Source organism: Bicyclus anynana, chromosome 9 (genome assembly GCF_947172395.1).
Source record: "Bicyclus anynana chromosome 9, ilBicAnyn1.1, whole genome shotgun sequence".
NCBI lineage: Eukaryota > Metazoa > Arthropoda > Insecta > Lepidoptera > Nymphalidae > Bicyclus > Bicyclus anynana.
The window spans coordinates 1,371,001-1,390,056 of NC_069091.1; the positions used below are offsets into that span (position 1 = coordinate 1,371,001).

Here is a 19,056-nt window from a genome sequence, read left to right on the forward strand (position 1 = left end):
AGTTTGTGTGGATGTTTGCAATTCTTTAACGTCGCGACTATTGAACCAATTTAACTGAAATTTGAATGGAAATCTATCTCCATGGAGATTGTGTCCTTGATTAACACTTAGGTTGCTATTCGTCGCTTTAAAAATCCATAGATCTCGCGAGCTTTTTGAAAAACTGATGGTTTCCTACTTCATACTAAAACGCAAAAGTTTGTATGGGTGTTTGTTACTCTTTAACTTCGGGGGTGTTGAACTGATTTAGCTGAAATTTGGTTTGGAGATAGATTATATCCTAGATTAGCACAGGTTATCCTGAAAGAAACCATGATTCTTGCGAGATTTGCAAAAAAGTGATTAATGTTATAAACTCTTTTACATAAAAACTTCTGACTGGATTTGGCTGTTATTTGGAATTAATTTGTGGAATCTATTTGTCACTAGTCAGGATATAAAGCATTCGCGGGCAAGTCGTTTCCCTACCTCGCTAATACACATTTTACACATCCTTGATGGAAAGGTGGTTTATATTAAGCAGCGTTTGCTCTGTATCAAGATGAGTAGCAATTTAAATGAAAATATCTCTAAATAAAGATACAAAACGTCACCACGCATTTACTTTTATTAGTGATCATGATTTATTATAACAGTCATCAAAAGAAATCTTATAATCAATAAAGATTAACCTAAAGATACTTAAGTAAATTACAACATCTTGATTCAGAAATAGTCATTTATACCATAATGTCATAGAAACAATATAAGGTTTTTTACAATAAGAGACATTCAGGTTAAATAACCATCTGCTTCAGAAACCAGGTGCAAAAAAATTGCCAACGAAAGCCAATATTTACAATTATCTAACTACATTTGCTATCTACCACTTCCATTGACGAAATTTTCAAAATCAAAACAATTCTTACTTTAACAACGGCTCTACAAACTCGTTGGTTTTTGCTCTTTTTCGGACCTGGCAATCTTAAAGCTTACGATACATTAAAATAACAACCACTGAGTCTTATTTATTATATAAATATACAAAAATTTACATAAATGACTAGATGCCTACTCTTTATTTGTAGTTTTGTAGTACACCAAAAACAATACCTATCCATTTAGTTAATAATGGATAAGAAGATGGAAAGAAGGCTGTCGTAGGTAAAACTCGTATTATATCTCCTTAAAGACTTATTAGTGATAAAGAATAAATGAAAACAGATAACAAAATCTTCACAAAAAACAGAAAATATAATATTAACATCAACACCCGGACTTCACCTATGTAACCAATAACATGTAGCTGGCTTATAAATACTGATACAAGACACTCGTTACATATTATTACAGGTTCATTATTTTAGAGGCTGCCATTAAATTTTGCTACTATAAATACGAGGTTCAGTTTTACGGTAATGAATTCAATAAATTGATATGTGAAGTAAGATCATTTTATTCACAACATACAAAATTATAGTTCAATATCCGCAATCCAGGAGGCCTAGCATTTGTCAACGAAATATCTCGTCAAGAGGAAACACATTGTCAACTATTGGTTGACATTGTGTCAAATGAAACATTGCTCTTTGTATGTATATATGCGGCAGATTTGAATTATTGCTCTCTCTTTCGTCCCAATTCGGCTATTGGTCAACATTTGTCAATCTCTCGTCTCGAGATACATCATACACAAGGTCTACTGGTACAACGAAAAGGTGGCAATTGGTGATCTTACAAACAGGGTAGCCCTCAATATTTTGAAATAACATACATAATGACACCTACAAAATCATTGGTTGCAAAGATGAAAGTCTTTATAATGACGTAAGCGCATCAGAAGCAAGCACCGCACCTGAAAGCTTTAATACCTGGTCAATGAGATCCTCCAGTCGTGCGCGCACGTGCAGCTCGCGGGGGGGCACGGGGAGGGGCGCGGTGTCTGCGGGGGACGAGGGGCGAGACACGGAGGCGGCGGCTGCAGAACACGCCGCCACAGCTGCAGAGAGCCGGCTCTTTTCGGTTTGTAGACGGTTGTGGAGGGCCTTAACAGAGTTTATACAGCTTTTGTAAAGTCAATCATTTATCCGACACTTATTAGCAATTAGTGAAACCGACCCTTACAACATTAAATATAATGAAATGCTCTATCTGATACACTGTTCCATATTTTTGCATTTTGCGTTTACTAAATCAATATTAGTACCTATATAGGTACTAATAGTAATTTAGTAAATAATTTTTTGTAAAGTCCTACTAATGTTATAAACTAGATAATTAAGATAGAGCAACTGTTGAGTTTCTTGCCGGTATCTTCTCAGCAGAACCTGCCTTCCGAACCGGTGGTAGAATCTTTACAAATAGTCAACTGATGTGTCAAAAGTGCTTCAACTGAGCCTACTTGAAATAAATGATTTTTGATTTTCATTTTGAAACGCGAAAGTTTGTATAAATGTATGTTTGTTTGGATGTTTGTTACTCTTTAACGCCGCTACTACTAAAGCGTTTTGGCTGAAATTGGGAATGGAAATAGATTTTACTCTAGATTAACACAGACACATTACTCTTCATCCCGGAAAAATCCATGGTTCACGTGGGATTTCTGAAAAACTGAATTCTACGCGGACAAAAGTCGCGGGCGTCCGCTAGCATATAATAATTATATAGGTACTAATAGTAATTTAGTAAACGCAAAATGCAAAAATAATGAACAGTGTATCAGATAGAGCATTTCATTATATTTAATTTTGTAAGGGTCGGTTTCACTAATTTCTAATAAGTGTCGGATAAATTATTCACAAATTTTTTCTTCTTAATTTGTCGTAAAGTGTGAAAGTGTCTTAAGACTATGCGACACTTTTCAGATGGTGGAGAAACTGGGCCTTAGTTTTTTTACGCTATTAATACAAAAGTAAGATTTACTCACCCTAGCTTTGTCTAGCAAATCTCGTCCGTGAGAAAGACCATCAACAGGAACGTCTAATTCCGTGATAGCTGGTTCACATTCATCTAAATTATTTAATATACTTTCTAGTGTGTCTTCATATTCCTTAAACTTCGCCAGCCCTTCTCTTAACCGCCGTTCGATCTGTAGCGCTGTTGCTAATAAACTCTTGTGACTATCATTAACATTCTTCAGTTGCTTTCCGACAGTATCGCGGATTGACGGCGTCGTTGCTTCATACCGCTCGATTTGGGCACGACCTTTCCCTTCTAAGTCATCCAATGTCGACTGGTACTTCTGAATGTCATCTAATAAAACAGCATGTTGAGCTAACTGTTCTTCTGTCTGTTCACGGTTCGCGATGTATAAAGAGTTGTGCGCCATAAGCTGGAAAGATATCTGTAATAACCATTTCTCTGTATCTTGAAGCGATTGGTGATATTGGTTGTAATCTTTAATTTCAGATTCAAGCTCGGCTTTCTTTGCTGCACATTTCGTTTTTAACGCATCTATTTTCGTCTCTATGACTTTCACTGCTTCTCTTACTGCTGGTTTTCTTGCCCAACTGCTAAGTTCATTACCTTCACATTTAAGACGCTGTAGTTCAGGTGACTTGTTATTTATTTCATCTTCAATATGTTTGTACTTTTCCAGTAAAGTCTTCATTTCACCAAGTTCACCACCTGTGGCGGGTACTTTGTCTAAATTTTGTTCGGTATCTTTTATCCATTGGTTCATTTTATTTTTCGAGTCTTCAAAGTCCTCCCATTTTCCAATGGCAGCTTTAAGTTGAGCAGTTATTGAGTTAAGATCTATTTTTAGTTGGTCCCAACTCTCTTGAAGAACTTTGACATCATTACGTAAGCCATCTTGTTCCTCTGTTGGTGTGTTATTTAGAGCCTTCTTAAAAGCCTCTTGTAAAATAAGAAGCAAATGATGACCTTCAGTCATTCTGTTGGTTACGAGCTGAACAGTTTCTAATTTGTCTTTTGTAGTGTCAATATCACCAACACCGATTGAGTCATGTATGGTTCCGTGTGCTGTTTCTAACCATTTCTGAAGTTCTTCTTTTGCTTTAATAAACTCTGTATGATCAGAAAGATTTTTCTCTCCATTGGACACTAGACCTTGTATCTTAGTTAATAGAGATGTGTATTCAGTTTGTAAATTAACTGTCTTATCACGGACCCAGGCACAGGCACTGAGCTCCATTAAGTTTTCACATCTATCATTAAGCTCTTCCATAACGTGTTTATTGGCCAAGGCTTGAGCAAGGAGATCCTAAAAAACCGTTACATTAATAAAAAATACCGCACACTATTAAAACATCCTAATATACTTGTACGTAACATTTCATATAAATAAAAAATATATACTTACACGGCATTTGTCAAGGTACTCAGGTGTTATTTTATCTACCTTTTGTACAGCATTTAACTTACTATCGAAATCCTTTACCCAAGCGCTCATTTTGTCTAAAGTTTCGATAAAATCAGACCACGCTGACAAACATTTCTCTAATAATTTCTTCGTATCTTTGCAAATTTGTTGTAAGTTCTCCCATTCTATTTTCAATTGTTTTATTTCTTGATTAATATTATCTTTTCCTTCGTTACCTGTCGTTTCTAATACTGCTTCACTTAGTTTTACGGCATTTTTGAGTAATGTCTCTCCTTTAGGCAGTGAACTAATAATTTTATTAACATTCTTCAATTTCTTTTGTACTTCTTCCTTTGCACCATGTGAATCTGAGCATTGTTGGATTTCAATTTTACAGTTACGTATCCAGTCATAGAAGTTATCATAAGATTCTTTGTACTGAATATGAGTATTTACGTAATCCTCCAGTTTCTGAATAAAATTATACAAAATTAATTTAAGATATTGCAAATAAAATAATTAACATTACTAAATAGTTAATACTTACACTAATCATATCATTAACAGTATTTCTTATGTCATCATATCTCTTCAGTGTGTCTTCAATTTCTTTAGATTTCAGAGATGAATCCTCTTGAAGTTTTTCATTTAATTTGTTGACAAGATCTTTATGAGAGTCAATGTCACGGTTGAAAGTTCTGAACTTTTCTAGCTTCGCTTTCTTTTCAGAGAGATCGTTAAGAAGGGAGTCATCTGATTGTATTTTTTGGTCGATATCATCCAACCATTCTACCAGTAATTTATGAATCTGCAAAATTATGTAGTAAATTAGTATGTATAATGATGGAATAGTATAATTCTTGCGCATTAACTTGACCCCTGGCTACCAAACCAAGCACAAATATAAACAAGGTGTCTATGTGATGTCTCGCTTAGTTAAACGTACTCTAGCTATGTAGTTCTATAAAAAAACAAATTAAAATTTGTAAAATAAGATTACAGCAATACCTTTGAAATATCATCAAACTGAGATGCTCTGCTAGTCAACTTATTGCGTATGTCTTGTAAATCTGCAATCAGTTTATCAAATTCTTGCTTCAAGTTATCTGTATCTTCTTGTATTTTAGCTGCTCCAGTTTGTTCGGTGTTCATTATAACTTTTTCTTTCAGTTCTAAAAGGTACCTCAGTTTGTTCTGACCTTGTTCTAAAGATTGACGTAAAAGTTTCACGGTGTTAATTTTGTTGTTGACTTCTTGCAATGTATTTGGAATTTCGGCGCACTGGTTCAGTTTCTCTCGAGTTCTATCGAGCCAGTCTTGACATTCTCCGTATAAAGCATTATGTTGCTGGTGTTCCTAAAATTTAATAAGTAATATACTTACAACAATCTACAGAAGAATTACAAATTATAACTTTATGAATGGCTTCAAAATCCACAGCCAAATTGTAGTTATTGATATTGTTACCTTCAATGTCAGTTACATACCTGATAATGCAGTTCCAGTCGTTTCATCACCTCCTTAGCAAGCGACAAAATAGCATTGTATTTGGTAGTTAGCTGAGTAATCCCGTTGGAGACTCTTGTGTCTGAGCAAGTTTCAAGCAAAGTCTGCGCACGCATATTTAGTTTGTCTAACTCCGCTTGCCAGTCAAATAAAGTTTGAAGGTGACCCTGTTAATTTAAAAATAATTCATAACTAGTTAATGGTAGTTACATTTCAAATTATGTGTCATTATAACAGAATAAGACAAATTATAACATTTACTCTATAACGGTGTAAATCTTACCTGAAACTCTTCAAGAACAACTTTCTTCTGTTCTAAGCTGTTCTGCAGTTTGTTAAAGGATTGCACCAGTTTTTCAGTCTTCGACAACCAATCTAGGGCTTCTTTGTATTGCTCTTCGTATTCTGTCCATTTAACGATACCGCCTTCAATGAGTGATTTAGTGGTATTCAATTGTTCTCTAAATATAAAAAAATAATTGAATTATTTAATTTAATAAGTTAAATAATAAATAAGAAAAAATCAACACTATACTAATGATTTATAAATTTTAATTATTAATTAATACTTAATATATAAAATTGTTTTGATAGAATTATTTTTAAAGAGTGAGTAAATAAACAAATGAGAGAAAAACAAAAAAGTTTCAGTTGAAATACAATTTAAGTGCTACTACTTGTGATTAAAGATACAGTTTAAATACTTACACATAGGTATCGTACTCTTCTTGCATGAGCGCTACTTCTTCTTCGATGTCTTCCTTATCTTCGTCATCAGCAAGGGCACAGGATAACTCTCCCTGTTCTAGCGCTTTTTGTAGTTTGGCTTGCCCTTCTGGCAACTCACTTTCTAAAACTTTAAGCTGCGATATTTTACTGCTCAAAGATTCTTTATCCCCGGTAGCATCAGAGCACTTTCCCAATTTTTCTTTAGCAGCTCTTATCCATTGGACAAAATCTGTACCTGCATCAATAAATACTTGGTGCTGTTCTACAGTCCCTTTTTGTTTTTCATACAAATCTTTCGCTTGTTTTGATAAACTCTCATATTTGCTTGTAATTTCAGATGCCGGAGCTTGTTGCATTAATTCAGAAGCCTTAGAAGTTACAGACTGTATCATGGGTTCAAACGAAACGATATCTTGGACAATATTGTTTGTTTGACGAAGCGTGGCTTTTCTTTCGCCAAGACTTAGGCCAGTAGTGAGACCAGTAAGACGATCTTGACCTTTCTTTGACTTGGCTACTTTCTGTTCACACACTTCTTGTAGTTTTGCTTCTCTATCGGAGATCCATTGTTGTAGTTGAGAGTAACTAGAACTATAGTCTGCCCATTGAAGTAAAGCGGTTTCCAGGTGAACTTTGGCTGTAGTCATTTTTTTTACTAAGCGTTCCCATTCATTTTGTAGTTCTTTTAATTCTGTATTTATTCTATCTTTACCATCAGATCTGGTATTCCTCAAAACTTTCTCTCCACTGTTGACAGTAGCGTGCACTAGATTTTGACCTTCTTCACGACGTTTTAGCAAATCTTCGATTTGATCTAAGCGTTTTTGTAAAGCATCCTTGCTGCTATTGCTACCTGTATCGCCTCCACTTCGAATAGTTTCCCAAGCATCGTTTATCCATTTCTTAGTTTTTTCATAATTATCATCATAATTTTTATGCTGTTCATAATTAGTTTCCACTTTTTTAAGAACGTCATTTGCCATATTAACTAAAACTTGATATCTGGAATTCAAGTGCCTTAATTGATTGTTAACGTAAGTGTCCAAGTGAGAAGATAGAAGACCAGCAGCTGATTTATTAAAGTTATCAATATCAACCTTCCCTTTTTGTAACTGATCAACAATTTCTTGTACCTCATTTACTTGGCCTCCCTTCTCTTTAGCAGTTCCAAGTAAAGCAAGCTTGTGATTTTTAATAAGAATTTCTTTCTGTTGTAACCAGTCAGACAGCCTCTCATATTCATCTTTATATTCTCGCCACTGACTAACGGTATTTTCTAGCTGGCTCTTTTGTTGTTTTATTTCATTAAACAACTGGTCAAAGCTTTCTTTAAGAGCTTTCATCTCATTTTTAATTATAACTTGCCCATCTGGTGAGGTACTTGCTAGTACAACTTGCCCCGTATGTTGCAAATGTTCTAATAATAATTCACCTTGTGCTTGTTTGTTTATTAATGCTTCTAGTGGAGCAACTGAATTCTCGATAGCTAATTTATCACTCAAAGGTTTTGATTTCAAAGATGGAACCTTTTCTCTTGCTCTTCCTAGCCACTGAATAAGTTCATCGTGAGCTTCCTTATACAATCTATGGTCTTTATATTGTTCTTCACGATCTGCCAACAGCTTTTTGATTTTGTCATATAGTGAATCAAATTTATTTAAAGTTTCTTGGGCTTCTGAGGCTGCCTGATTTTGCTGACCACTGGCTAGCATTTCTGTAGCTTTTGCTTTCAAAGTTTCAACTTCCAACCTATCACAACGTGCTTTTTCTTCCACTTCTTTTAATTTTTCAAGTTGAGCACGCTTATCCGACATTGAAGTTTCAAACGGCAACAGCTCAGATAACATACTTTCTAGCCACGAGTTACTTTTTTGGATTAATTGTATTTGTTCTAAGAATCCAGCCCATTTTGTTACTGAATCATCTAATAAATTCTTAGTCTCAATCATTCTCGATAATAAAGCGGCCCATTGTTCTTGTAAAGCCACTAAAGAGTTATTAATAGCTTCGTGGCCAGCTGGTGCTGTATTTGCCATTACGTTTTGAGCAAGCTCTACTAAAGATTGTACTTTAGTGAAGCCTTCATCTTTAGTGAGTAACAAATTTTGAATGAGAACTAACTTTGTTTCTAAATCATCTTGCGAACATGAACTTAAGTCTGAACAGAAGTCCAGTTTATCTCTCAATTCTTCTATCCATTGTGAACATTCAGCAACGTTACTGGCGAACTCTTGGTGTGTCTTAACATACTGTTGCCATCTGTTTGTCAAATCTTTAACTTTTTGTGATAAGGTTTGGTATTTCACGGTTAGATCAGAAATTTGAGAACCTCGGGAACCTAGCACACCAGTATACAACTGTTGCGCTTTTTCTGTAATGTTATCGATTTCAAGTTCCTTAGCTCGAACTTCGCCTTGTAACTCTTGGAATTTATTGTACTGCTCTTGTTTTTCGGGCAATGTTGCTTTTAAATCCACAGCGTGTATTAGGTTATCTGTATTTCGGATCCAAGCCAAACATTGATCTTTCATATTTTCATATTCACTCCATTGTTGAATTTTGTTTTCCAAAGATTCAATTGTTTTATTTATGAATGAGACTAATCCTTCCCACTCTTGGTGGGAAGCATCAATTTGATTTCGTATATTAGTTTGCCCATGACTCACTGTTCCAGGCAATACTTTTTCACCTAATGATCTTATTTTATCTATGCGATTCTTTTCCTCGGGTAAACTTATTTGTAGTGATTTAATTTTTTCACAATTACTACTTAGCGCCACCCTTTCTAAGTTAACGTCACCCCACAACTGAGCGGTATTATGTGTAGCTTCGACCCACTCTTGCAAATCCATGACAGCTTTACTATATTGTTGATGATTATTTACGATAGCTTCGTACTGTTCTACAAAAGATTTTGCTCGAGAAAGAATATTATTATGTCTCTGCCTCAGTTGATTCAATTCTTTTGAAATATTTTTGTTAATATCGGGTAAAGTTTGAGCTCTAACTTCTAAGTCAGATATATCTTGTTGATGGGCTACTGCATCTTGTAAGTAGTTTCTATATACACTCAGTTGGTTTCGTTTCTCATCTAAAGTTGCTTTTAATACGAGTTCTTTTGGAAGATTTTTCTCCGATAATGTCAACCATTCACTGACAGCTTTAAGATTTTCGTCAAAGGAAGACCATTTGTTTAGCTCGGAATCCAAGTCTCGTTCAGCTTTCGTAATATTGTCATACAAATTTTCGACAGCCTGCTGCATATCATGAAGTTGTTGTTCAATCAGATCCTTACCCTCGGGTGAAGTTGAAGGATAGAGCTTTTCACCCAATTCAAAGGTGTTATTCACAAGGAGAGTTGCATTGCGTCGTTGACTAAGTAAATCGTTTAAACCTTCGCGTTTACTATTAATTCCTTCAGGCGTACTGGTTGCACTTTTTTCGCATTCATCAAATTTGTGCTGAGCTGTTTTTATCCAATCAATGCACTGGTTATATTTTTCTTGGTAAGCATTATGGTCGTTCACAGCTTGCTGACATTTTTTGACTAACTCTTTAGCAGTGGAATGTACGGATTGGAAGCGCGATGTCAACTGTTGCAAGTTCATGCTTATTCTAGTATCGTTACAGTTCTCAATGAGATCGCTAAACTCATCGGTTAATTTATCAACATCATTCTCAGTCTTCTTTAAGTTAGCTAAAATTGCCTGTAAAATAAAAAAAAACTATTTAAACGTTTTGAAGTGATGTAAATCAAAGTAATGTTAATTAGTGAACTGTAACTACAACATCTACCGTTAGTACCAATGATATTATTAATTTGCCAATATTATTTTATCAATACTCTATACCATTGAAACACTTGTCCTATTAATAAAATTAGTAATTCCGTAATACATAGCCAGTACATAAACATAACGTTGTAGTCAATACCGAAAATGTATACCCTTCTGTTAGGTTTTCTTTTATCGTATTATTTTTTTGGTGCGATTAGATCGTACTTTAAAGAATATTAGACTAAACCCTACAGTGCTCGTGAGTCAAATTTTGTTTTTTTAGTCTTACTTGATCCAAGGCTTCCCCCAAATTTATAACTGCGCTCAGATCAGTTTCGTGATTATCAATTGCTTTACTCAAATCCTGTTTAACATATATAAATATTAATACAGTACATAATAAATTTGATATATTTATAAAGAAAATATCTACATACCTGATATTTATTAAGTTGGTCAATCTTTTCTTCATAAGTTGCTTTAGGAGTGTAGGTTTTCAAACTCATTTCTGTATCACTTAACCAATGTTGCAATCGATCATTAGCACTGTCAAATTCAATCCATTGTTGTATTTTTTCCTCAATACCTCTTTTGACATCATGTACTGTAGCTGTGAATTTTTCTAAGTCTGCTTTTAACAAAGCTAATTCACGTGACATAGCTTCTTTTCCACGAGGAGATAATTTTGCTCCGTTATTTTGTATAAGATCTTGTAATATTTTAAGCTTGTTATTGCCTGTAGGGACGGCGTCTAAAAGTTCTTGTATTTTTGCCAATTTGCTTTGCAAAGCTGCTTTATTTCCTGTGAAATCTGATAGTGAATGCAAACGATCCCACAGATGTTTTTGATAGTCTTGAAGAGATTTTTGTTGATCATTAAATTGTTGGTAAACTTCAAATGCACTTTCATGTTTATCTATAACCACTGATAATTTATTTGTTAAAGCATTATATCTATCCCAAATGGATTGAATTATCGATGTCATTTTATCACTATCATCTTTACTGGAAGCTATACTAGCCGCAACACTTTTAGCTTTTTCAGTGACTGTTTCGATAACTCTTTTATGAGAACAAATTTCTTGCAACAACGTCTTATTTTTAAGCATCCTGGATTTTAACTCTTGGGCTGAATTCAGTACGACCTTTTCCTCGGTTTCAATAATTTTCTCTTTTTCATCTAACCAAGACAGGGTCTGTTGTAACACATCCTGATAGCTCGACCACTGTAATGTCTGAGATTCAAATTCTTTTTGCTGTTGTAGAATGCTATCATTTAGTCTATCCCATCTTTCTCTTAGTTCTCTTATCTCTGATCGAATATTTTCTCTTCCATTAGCTGCCGTTTCTGGTAGAACTTTATCACCTGCTGTGGTAAGTATGCCCACTTTATGTTCACCATTTTCTCTCTCTAATAGAAATACTTGCAACTTATTGCCTTTACTTTCAATGCTTATTTTATCTTCTTTTGTTATCATATGTGACAACTGTTCCTCTAAGGGTTTAAGCCATGCATCAAATTCAATTCTTAGCTGAACATATTTTTTATGGTCAGCAACCAATTCTGACCAATGATTAACTATATCCTTAGATATTAAGTGAAGTTGCTGGTAACGACTGCTTACTTGGGTAACAAGAGGTTTCAATCTCTCTACGCCACTCAGTAATATAAGACTATGAGATTCATCAACAAATGCATCTATTTCCTTTTCTTTAGCATGAATTTCATTACGAAGATTCACATATCTCTGCAACTGTGCTTCTTTTTCTGCTAATGTGGAGCAAAGCGTTTGATCGCGACATTTTGTTTCCATATCTTTTAGCCATTCGGATATTGATTCTATAGACGAGTCAAATTTATTCCAAATATCGAGAGTATGTTTTAACTTCTGCTCTGCTATTCCTATACTATCAACTGCCTTTCGCAGTTGTTGATGTAAATTGTCAATTTCTGCTTTTATGGCTGTATTTCCATTTTCTGATGTACTTTTACTAACAGCAGAAAATAATGATCTTATTTCATCTAATTTATTGGAACCTATTTTTTCAATATCTTTCAAAGCAAGAGCAGATTGAAGTTTTCTTGTGATTTCAGGTTTTTCGCCCACAGCATTTTCAATATCAAGTAACTTTTCTGACTGTGATCCAAGCCAATCTTTAAACTGCTGAATAAAACGTACCATGTCTTCGTGTCTTTTCACACAATCTTCTAAATTATCTTGTAAATTTTGAGACTTCGTAACAATATTTTGGAACAACTGTTTGATAGATTGCAAATAAACATTTAAAGAGGCATCATGAGTTTGATCTACAAGTTGTTGTGCTTTATCACAAACTGATTCAACTAACTGTTGATGTGTCATTATTTCCTGGTGCATAATTTTATGATTCTGTAGTTGTGCTTTCTTTTCTTCAAGCGAAGCTTTTAATTCAGTGTGTCGTTGCATTGCCCTCTCGACGTCTTTTAACCATTTTGTCAGTTGCTCCTGAGCCAAAGAAAAATCAGAAAATTGAAGAAGACATTGATCTAGCTTATTAACTGTTTCTTGGAAGCTGTCACCAAAGCTGTCCCACAATGTCCTAATTTTCCTTATTTTCTGACGTATTATTTCTCTGCCATCAGGGCTAGTATGAGAGTAAAGTTTTTCACCTAAACTTAAGAACTCCTCAAACGCAGGTGTCTTTTTGTTTCTAGTTTCATATAGTTCCTTTGCTTTATTTTGCTTTTCTTGTAAAACAGCATAATCACCCACAATTTCATTTAAGTCTTGAAGATCACCTAGCATCCCCATTAGCCATTTTTCCATTGAATCGTATTCATTTTCAAATTCTTGGTGTTCTGATACGAAGACTTCATATTTAGATATTATCTCATTAACGAGGTTGTTTAATGTGTGATACCGTGTGGCTAATTTTGAGGTTCTGGAAGTGAGTTCCGAATCACCACTAACGTTTTGTTTATCAGTTAGTGAAGCAAAGTCAGCAGCTTTTGAAGCTAGCTCGCTTTGTATTTCCTTTACTTTTTGTAGGTGGGCTACTTTAGCCTCTAGGTTATTTTTAAGACTTTGATCTCTTAGTTGGTTTTCCTTTATTTTTAACCATTCATCAAGTTCATCTAAAGTTTTTTGGCTTTCATTCCATTGTTTTAAAGTGTCCTTTAGTTTTTTATCATGTTCTTTGCATTGCTTCGTAAACTGGTCCCAAGTCATTTTTAATTGTTCAAACTCACTTATAAGTACGGGATGCCCATTAGGGCTTGTAGTTTCCAAAACATGGTGTAGTTGCTTTTTTAGGCCTTCTAGTCCATTATCAATTTCTTGAGATTTGGATATAACCTTTTCAATTGCAATAATTTTAGAATCTACGTCTTCTTTTTGAGAGATAACGACATAACTGACTAAACTGTTGTCAGCAAGAACATGATTCAGACGATCTCGAATATCTTCAAATCCCTGAATGTATTTCTCATGGTCGTGAACGTGAGATTCATATGCTGAGATCCTTTTGACAAGTTCACTTGAGATGTTTTTATATTTCTCGAAAATTTTGTTAAGATTCTTTTCTGCTTCTTCATCTGGCATAAGTTTTAATTTCTCGGTTAGCTGCGATAACATTGATTGATGTAATTCAACTTCTTGGAGTAAAATTTTACTAGCGTGAAGGTTTCCTTTCTTTTCAGAAAGTGTAGGTGATAATTTAAAATCTCCTAACTCAAGTTCTTTGTCTTTAATCCATTTTTGCACTTGATTAAAAGTATCATCAAAGGATGATCGCTTATTAATTGTAGTTTCAATATCTTTAATTACATTATTTAAAGAGTCTACTGAATTCTCAAATGAATCTCTTAATGATCTTAATTCATTTCGTATTTGTTCACGCCCTTCAGGATTAACACCACTAAACAAAGCTTCTCCAGACTCAATGGCATTGTTAAGCAATTTCTGACCTAACTCTTTATTTTCGTTCAATTTTTTTACTTGTTCTAAATCAGCAGCTGAGGGTTTTGCATGTTTACTCATTGCTGCTATCTCAGCAATTTTAGCATTCGCATTCTTAAGCCAATCCTTAAATTCTGTGATTGATTTATCATATTTACCTTTATTGTTTTTCAAATCTTTAAGTCTGTTCAATTGGTGATCAACAAATTTTGTAACAGTTTGATATCTCGCTTCTAAATGGTTAATAAACTGAGAAACACGTGAATCTGGATTACGAGATAAAACCTTTTCACCTATGTCAGCAAGTTTGCTTACTTCACTTCCATAATCTTTCACTTCCTCGTTAAGGTTTTCGAGTTGTTGAATTTTACTGTCAATTTCATTGATATCCAAAAGACTTCCCGCTTCTTCCCTAACACGGTTTTCTTTTTCTTTAAGCCAAAGTGAAACATTTTCTAACAGTGTCTCGTATTCCTGCCATGCTTCAATATTTTCCTGTAACCGATTTTTAATCTCTTCAAAGTTAGAAGTGAGCACATCCAAATTTTTTCCAGCTTTTTCAGTTTGAGCGACGGCTTCTTGAGCCGAAGCTGGTTCCGCCACTGCACGTAATATTTCACAGGCTTCTTTTAGCTCGACAATTTTGTTCTTACAGTCAACTATGCCATTTTCGACATCAGCTAAAGAAGCACTTTTGACTTCCAAATTATATTTATCACTATTGACATCAGGCATACACCATCTGGTTTTATCATCCAATATTTTTAAATTTCTGTTAAACATACTCAACTTATCTGTGAATAGTTTTTGCAGGAATGTAAGTAAAGTGGTTTCAGTTTTATTTGCGTGAATTAAAACACTTTCAAATCGTTTTTGTAACGTACTCAATTCTTTTGGAACTAAAGATTCATAGAACCCTGGGTAGTTTGCGTTCATTTCAGATACATCTTGAGTGAGATTATCAATCTCATCATTTAGATTCTGGAGTTCTACTTTACAAATTTGGCATTTTTTCAAACGATCTAATATTTTTGCATTGTCACCTGACATATCATCGCATTTAATAATATCATCCCGTATTTTACTAATGTTATCAGAAAGACGTTTAATGTTGTCTTTTAACTTATTTTCCTTTGATTCTAGAGATGATACGGCACTTTCCAAATTATCGGCTAATGTTTGCAATGCATCGAATTCGTTGTCTAAGTATTCAATAATGGAGGATACTTGTCCTATTGGAATATTTTTATTCAAGTTCGTAATTTGTTCACATTTAGCTTTAATACTGTTTTTAAGGCCCATATAAAGTGGTAGTTCTTCTTTGTATTTCATAAGGTGGTTTTGACCAAATCTAATTTCTAAATTATCACATGCATTTGCTAAGTTTTGACCTGTTTCACTTAACCAACTAACAACTTGATTTTTAGTGTCGTCAATTTGCCGCCAGACTATAAGTTGAGATTCTAAATCCTGTATTCTCTTTATTATTGCATCATTTACTTTTTCCCATTGTGTTTGGGAATTCAAGAATGCATTCTCTAAAGGACTTGTATCAAATCCACCTAATGTAGAAGCTTGTTTTAAGACGGATTGTTTAATAACGTCCATTTGATCTAGCAAACTTTTTGAGCGCTTTAAAATTTCATATGATTTCTTAGCTTTATCTAAAAATTGAGCAGTTTGCATATAATCGTTTGGTGCATCTTTGCATTCATTACTTAGTTGCTCGGCTCTATTCATTTCTCTGTCAAACGCGATGGTAAAGTTTTTAAGTTCCTGCAAAGTCGATGAAAGAAGAATATATTTATTTTTCGTATCACGAACAGAGTTCACTACTTGGTCCCAACTATTATCTGCAGCCGACAAAGCATTTTGAATAGTACCCATATTTGGTTGGTCTTCTCTCATTAAATGTAAACCTTCTTCTCTCAAATCTTTTCGAACTGACTGTTTTTCCTTCAACTCTATGTCAAGATTGTCTAATTTATCTGTCATCTCTTGAATAGTATTCTCCGTCAATGGTAAAGGTTTTTGAGCCATTTCATTCAGTACAGTTTGAACATTTTGTAAGACTTGAACCAGCATGTTGTTTTGCTGTGTAAATTTATCCCATCGAGCGCCAACTTTTTGTACCAAATCCCTTTTAGAAGTCACAATATTTAGCAAAGCGTCCGCTTTCATTTCTATTTCTTTAACTAAACTGTTAGGGGGTATAATTCTTCCTGTATTTTGGTCGGTTACTCTTACTCTTGAAGGACCATCTAGCAAAGCAGTATTGCTTTTCCATTCAGGTATTTTAGTTACAATGTTTACTAGTTCTTGACGAAGAACCTCATAACTTTCAGGTGTCAATTTTGGACCCTCGATTTGGTATTGAATGTGATTGAGTTGTTGCTTGTTATCTTCATACCAATTCAAAAGATCTGACCATTTTTGAAGTACTCCTTTATTTTGCTGAATATTTGATTCAATTATCTGATAATGTTGTGCAATATTTGAATAAGTGTCACCAAGGGATTTTGTCTCTTCAGGATGAGATGCTAACGTCATTGTTTTCACCTCGTTATATATATCAGTAAATTCAGGGGCCTTAGCTGCGTGTTCTTGAAGTAGTACATGCATAGACTGAAGAGCGGGCTCTACTTTATCGGAACTTATTTGGTCATAACTTTCAGTCTTTCTTCGAAAATCTGTTATCCAGTTGTCAAAATTGTGCAGTTTAGTAAGGAACTCCTGTTTAATAATAATTTTATCAGACAGTTCATTAACCCTACCTCTTGCTGTTTCAGCTAATGCGTTTGTACGCTCCTTGATATCCGCTACTTTACTTTTCAATACGTTTGCCCCTTCAGGTTGAACACTATGACATATGTTATCACAAATCTGTGAGAGGCTTATTATTTTAGCTTGTTGCTGTGAAATTTCGTTACCAAAAGATTTCAATTTATTAAGTTCTCGGTCAAGCTTTTCTACTTGAGGTGTTTCCACATTGATGCTACGAGTGTTGAGAAGTTTTTCTCCACTTTCCACCCACGTTTCAAGTTTCTGACTCTCTCTCTCGAAATTCTCCCAGTTATTAACTAGTTTTTCTAATTTAGTATTCCACTGATCAGCCAAATCGTGTACAACTGCCCACCTGGAATGTATAGCATCTACCTCATCTGGAGCACTAGTCTTTCCAGATAACTGATGACTGACACTTGACAAAATCTGTAAATTTGTGAGTTGTTTGTCACAGTCAGCAATTAAAGCTTTGGATTGTTGTTGCAATTGTTGGGCTTCGGGAAGAGTTGTCGGTTTGGGAACACTATTTAATTTTAACTCTATTTCTTCTATCCATGGTTTAATTTCAGCAACACCTTTTTGATACTTTTGCCAACTTGCTAAATCATGTTCAACAACCTTTGTTTGATGTTCCATTGACCGTTGCAGATCTGCCATCATTTTTTCTAACAAAGTTACTTCTCCTTTTAGTCTATTAGCATCTTGTACGCGATGTTCAATGGCTAGTTTAGTGCCTTGATCGGCAACATTTCTCACAATATCCAACTTTTCGGCAATCACTTTTTGTAGCGCTTGAGATTTCTCAACCCGTTCCTCCGGTGTAATATTTTCAGAACGGATCTGAGATATTAATGCAGGGCTTTCTTTTTTTATCCATTCTCGAACGTGTTCTAGCTTCCGCTCAATTTTAACCCATTCTTCGTTAAAGTTTTCTAAATGCTCCACTTTAGTTTGTACTTCATCTTGAACTCTTATTAACTTTCGCTCTATAGTTTCTAAATCTTTTTCTATAACAGGTTTGGGTTTACTGGAAGTTAAGGCTTGTAATTCTGCATATGTTTTTTGCAGCTGTGGTAGTTTTTCAGCCTTTGCTCGTTCTAAGTCTATGTTCACAGCTTTTGTTTCTTGAAGTTCTCGACTGATATTAGTTACGCCAAGTTCTAATCCTGGGTGAGCAACATAGCTTTCTATGCTGTTGATATCAGAAAGCAAATCCTCTTTTTGGTATTCATAGTTTGACCATACCTTTTGGGTGTCACGAAGTTTATGAAGACGCTCTGTGTTCGTTTCATAGGCAGTATTCCACCCAGTTTCAAGGTTTCTGACATCTTCTCTAACAAACGCAGGAGCGTTTGCATCTTTTATAAGTTCTTTACCTCTATGCAACATTGACATAACTGATGGACGTTGTCTATCTAGCTTTTGTACGGCAGCTTGCTGTTCCAGTACAAGTTGTTCAACATGTTGTAGTGACTGTAGGTCTGGTTCAGCTTTTGCTTGTTCTTTTGCACTTTCTAGTATACAAATAACTTCATGTACTTCTCGGCGATATGTGTAACATCTTGTGTAGGTTTCTGTCTTGATCATAGTTATTTCAATAGTTGGAATAAGGTTTTTGTATCTTGTGATAAGATTTTCTAATCGTACTTGTTCCTCCTGTGCTTCAGTATCAGAACAATGATTAGAAAGCATGTCTAAGGTTTGAACAAGCCATTTCATATCTTCTCGTTTTCGGTCGGCCTCACGACAAATGTTCTAAAAAAATAACATTACAATAACATTATTTAAGAGATTAATTTTAATAACATTTTTTTAAAAAGAAATATCAAATATTATACGAATGAAATTCTTATAGTTACCATTAGTTCCTTTAACTATCCAAAGTTAGCACGAAAAATAATATATATTAATTAAAACTAATCATATAGTTTGACTAACGAAAGTAGAGACTAAAATCACCCACCAAATTTTGAAAATATCGGTGTAAATTCTCAAAATTATAGTGCAAATATTGGAATAT

At 34.5% G+C, this 19,056-nt stretch overlaps 1 protein-coding gene across 3 annotated transcripts in view; it reads right to left on the reverse strand.

The window, feature by feature from the left end:
- The window catches only part of LOC112043184 (muscle-specific protein 300 kDa), a 140,247-nt gene that overhangs the window by 111,358 nt on the left and 9,833 nt on the right, over positions 1 to 19,056 (reverse strand). For 2 of the 3 annotated variants that reach the window (XM_052883333.1, XM_052883331.1), the window contains exons 1-8: positions 6,518 to 10,245; positions 6,093 to 6,270; positions 5,791 to 5,976; positions 5,312 to 5,659; positions 4,851 to 5,111; positions 4,304 to 4,774; positions 2,906 to 4,204; positions 1,851 to 2,024 (exon numbers count right to left, since the gene is read on the reverse strand). In XM_052883333.1, the coding sequence (XP_052739293.1) occupies positions 1,851 to 2,024; positions 2,906 to 4,204; positions 4,304 to 4,774; positions 4,851 to 5,111; positions 5,312 to 5,659; positions 5,791 to 5,976; positions 6,093 to 6,270; positions 6,518 to 10,146 (6,546 nt within the window). In that variant the 5' untranslated portion in view covers positions 10,147 to 10,245. Of the gene's footprint in view, positions 1 to 1,850; positions 2,025 to 2,905; positions 4,205 to 4,303; positions 4,775 to 4,850; positions 5,112 to 5,311; positions 5,660 to 5,790; positions 5,977 to 6,092; positions 6,271 to 6,517; positions 10,246 to 10,751; positions 18,792 to 19,056 lie in introns of those variants that run through there. The other variant, XM_052883332.1, reaches the window with a different exon arrangement.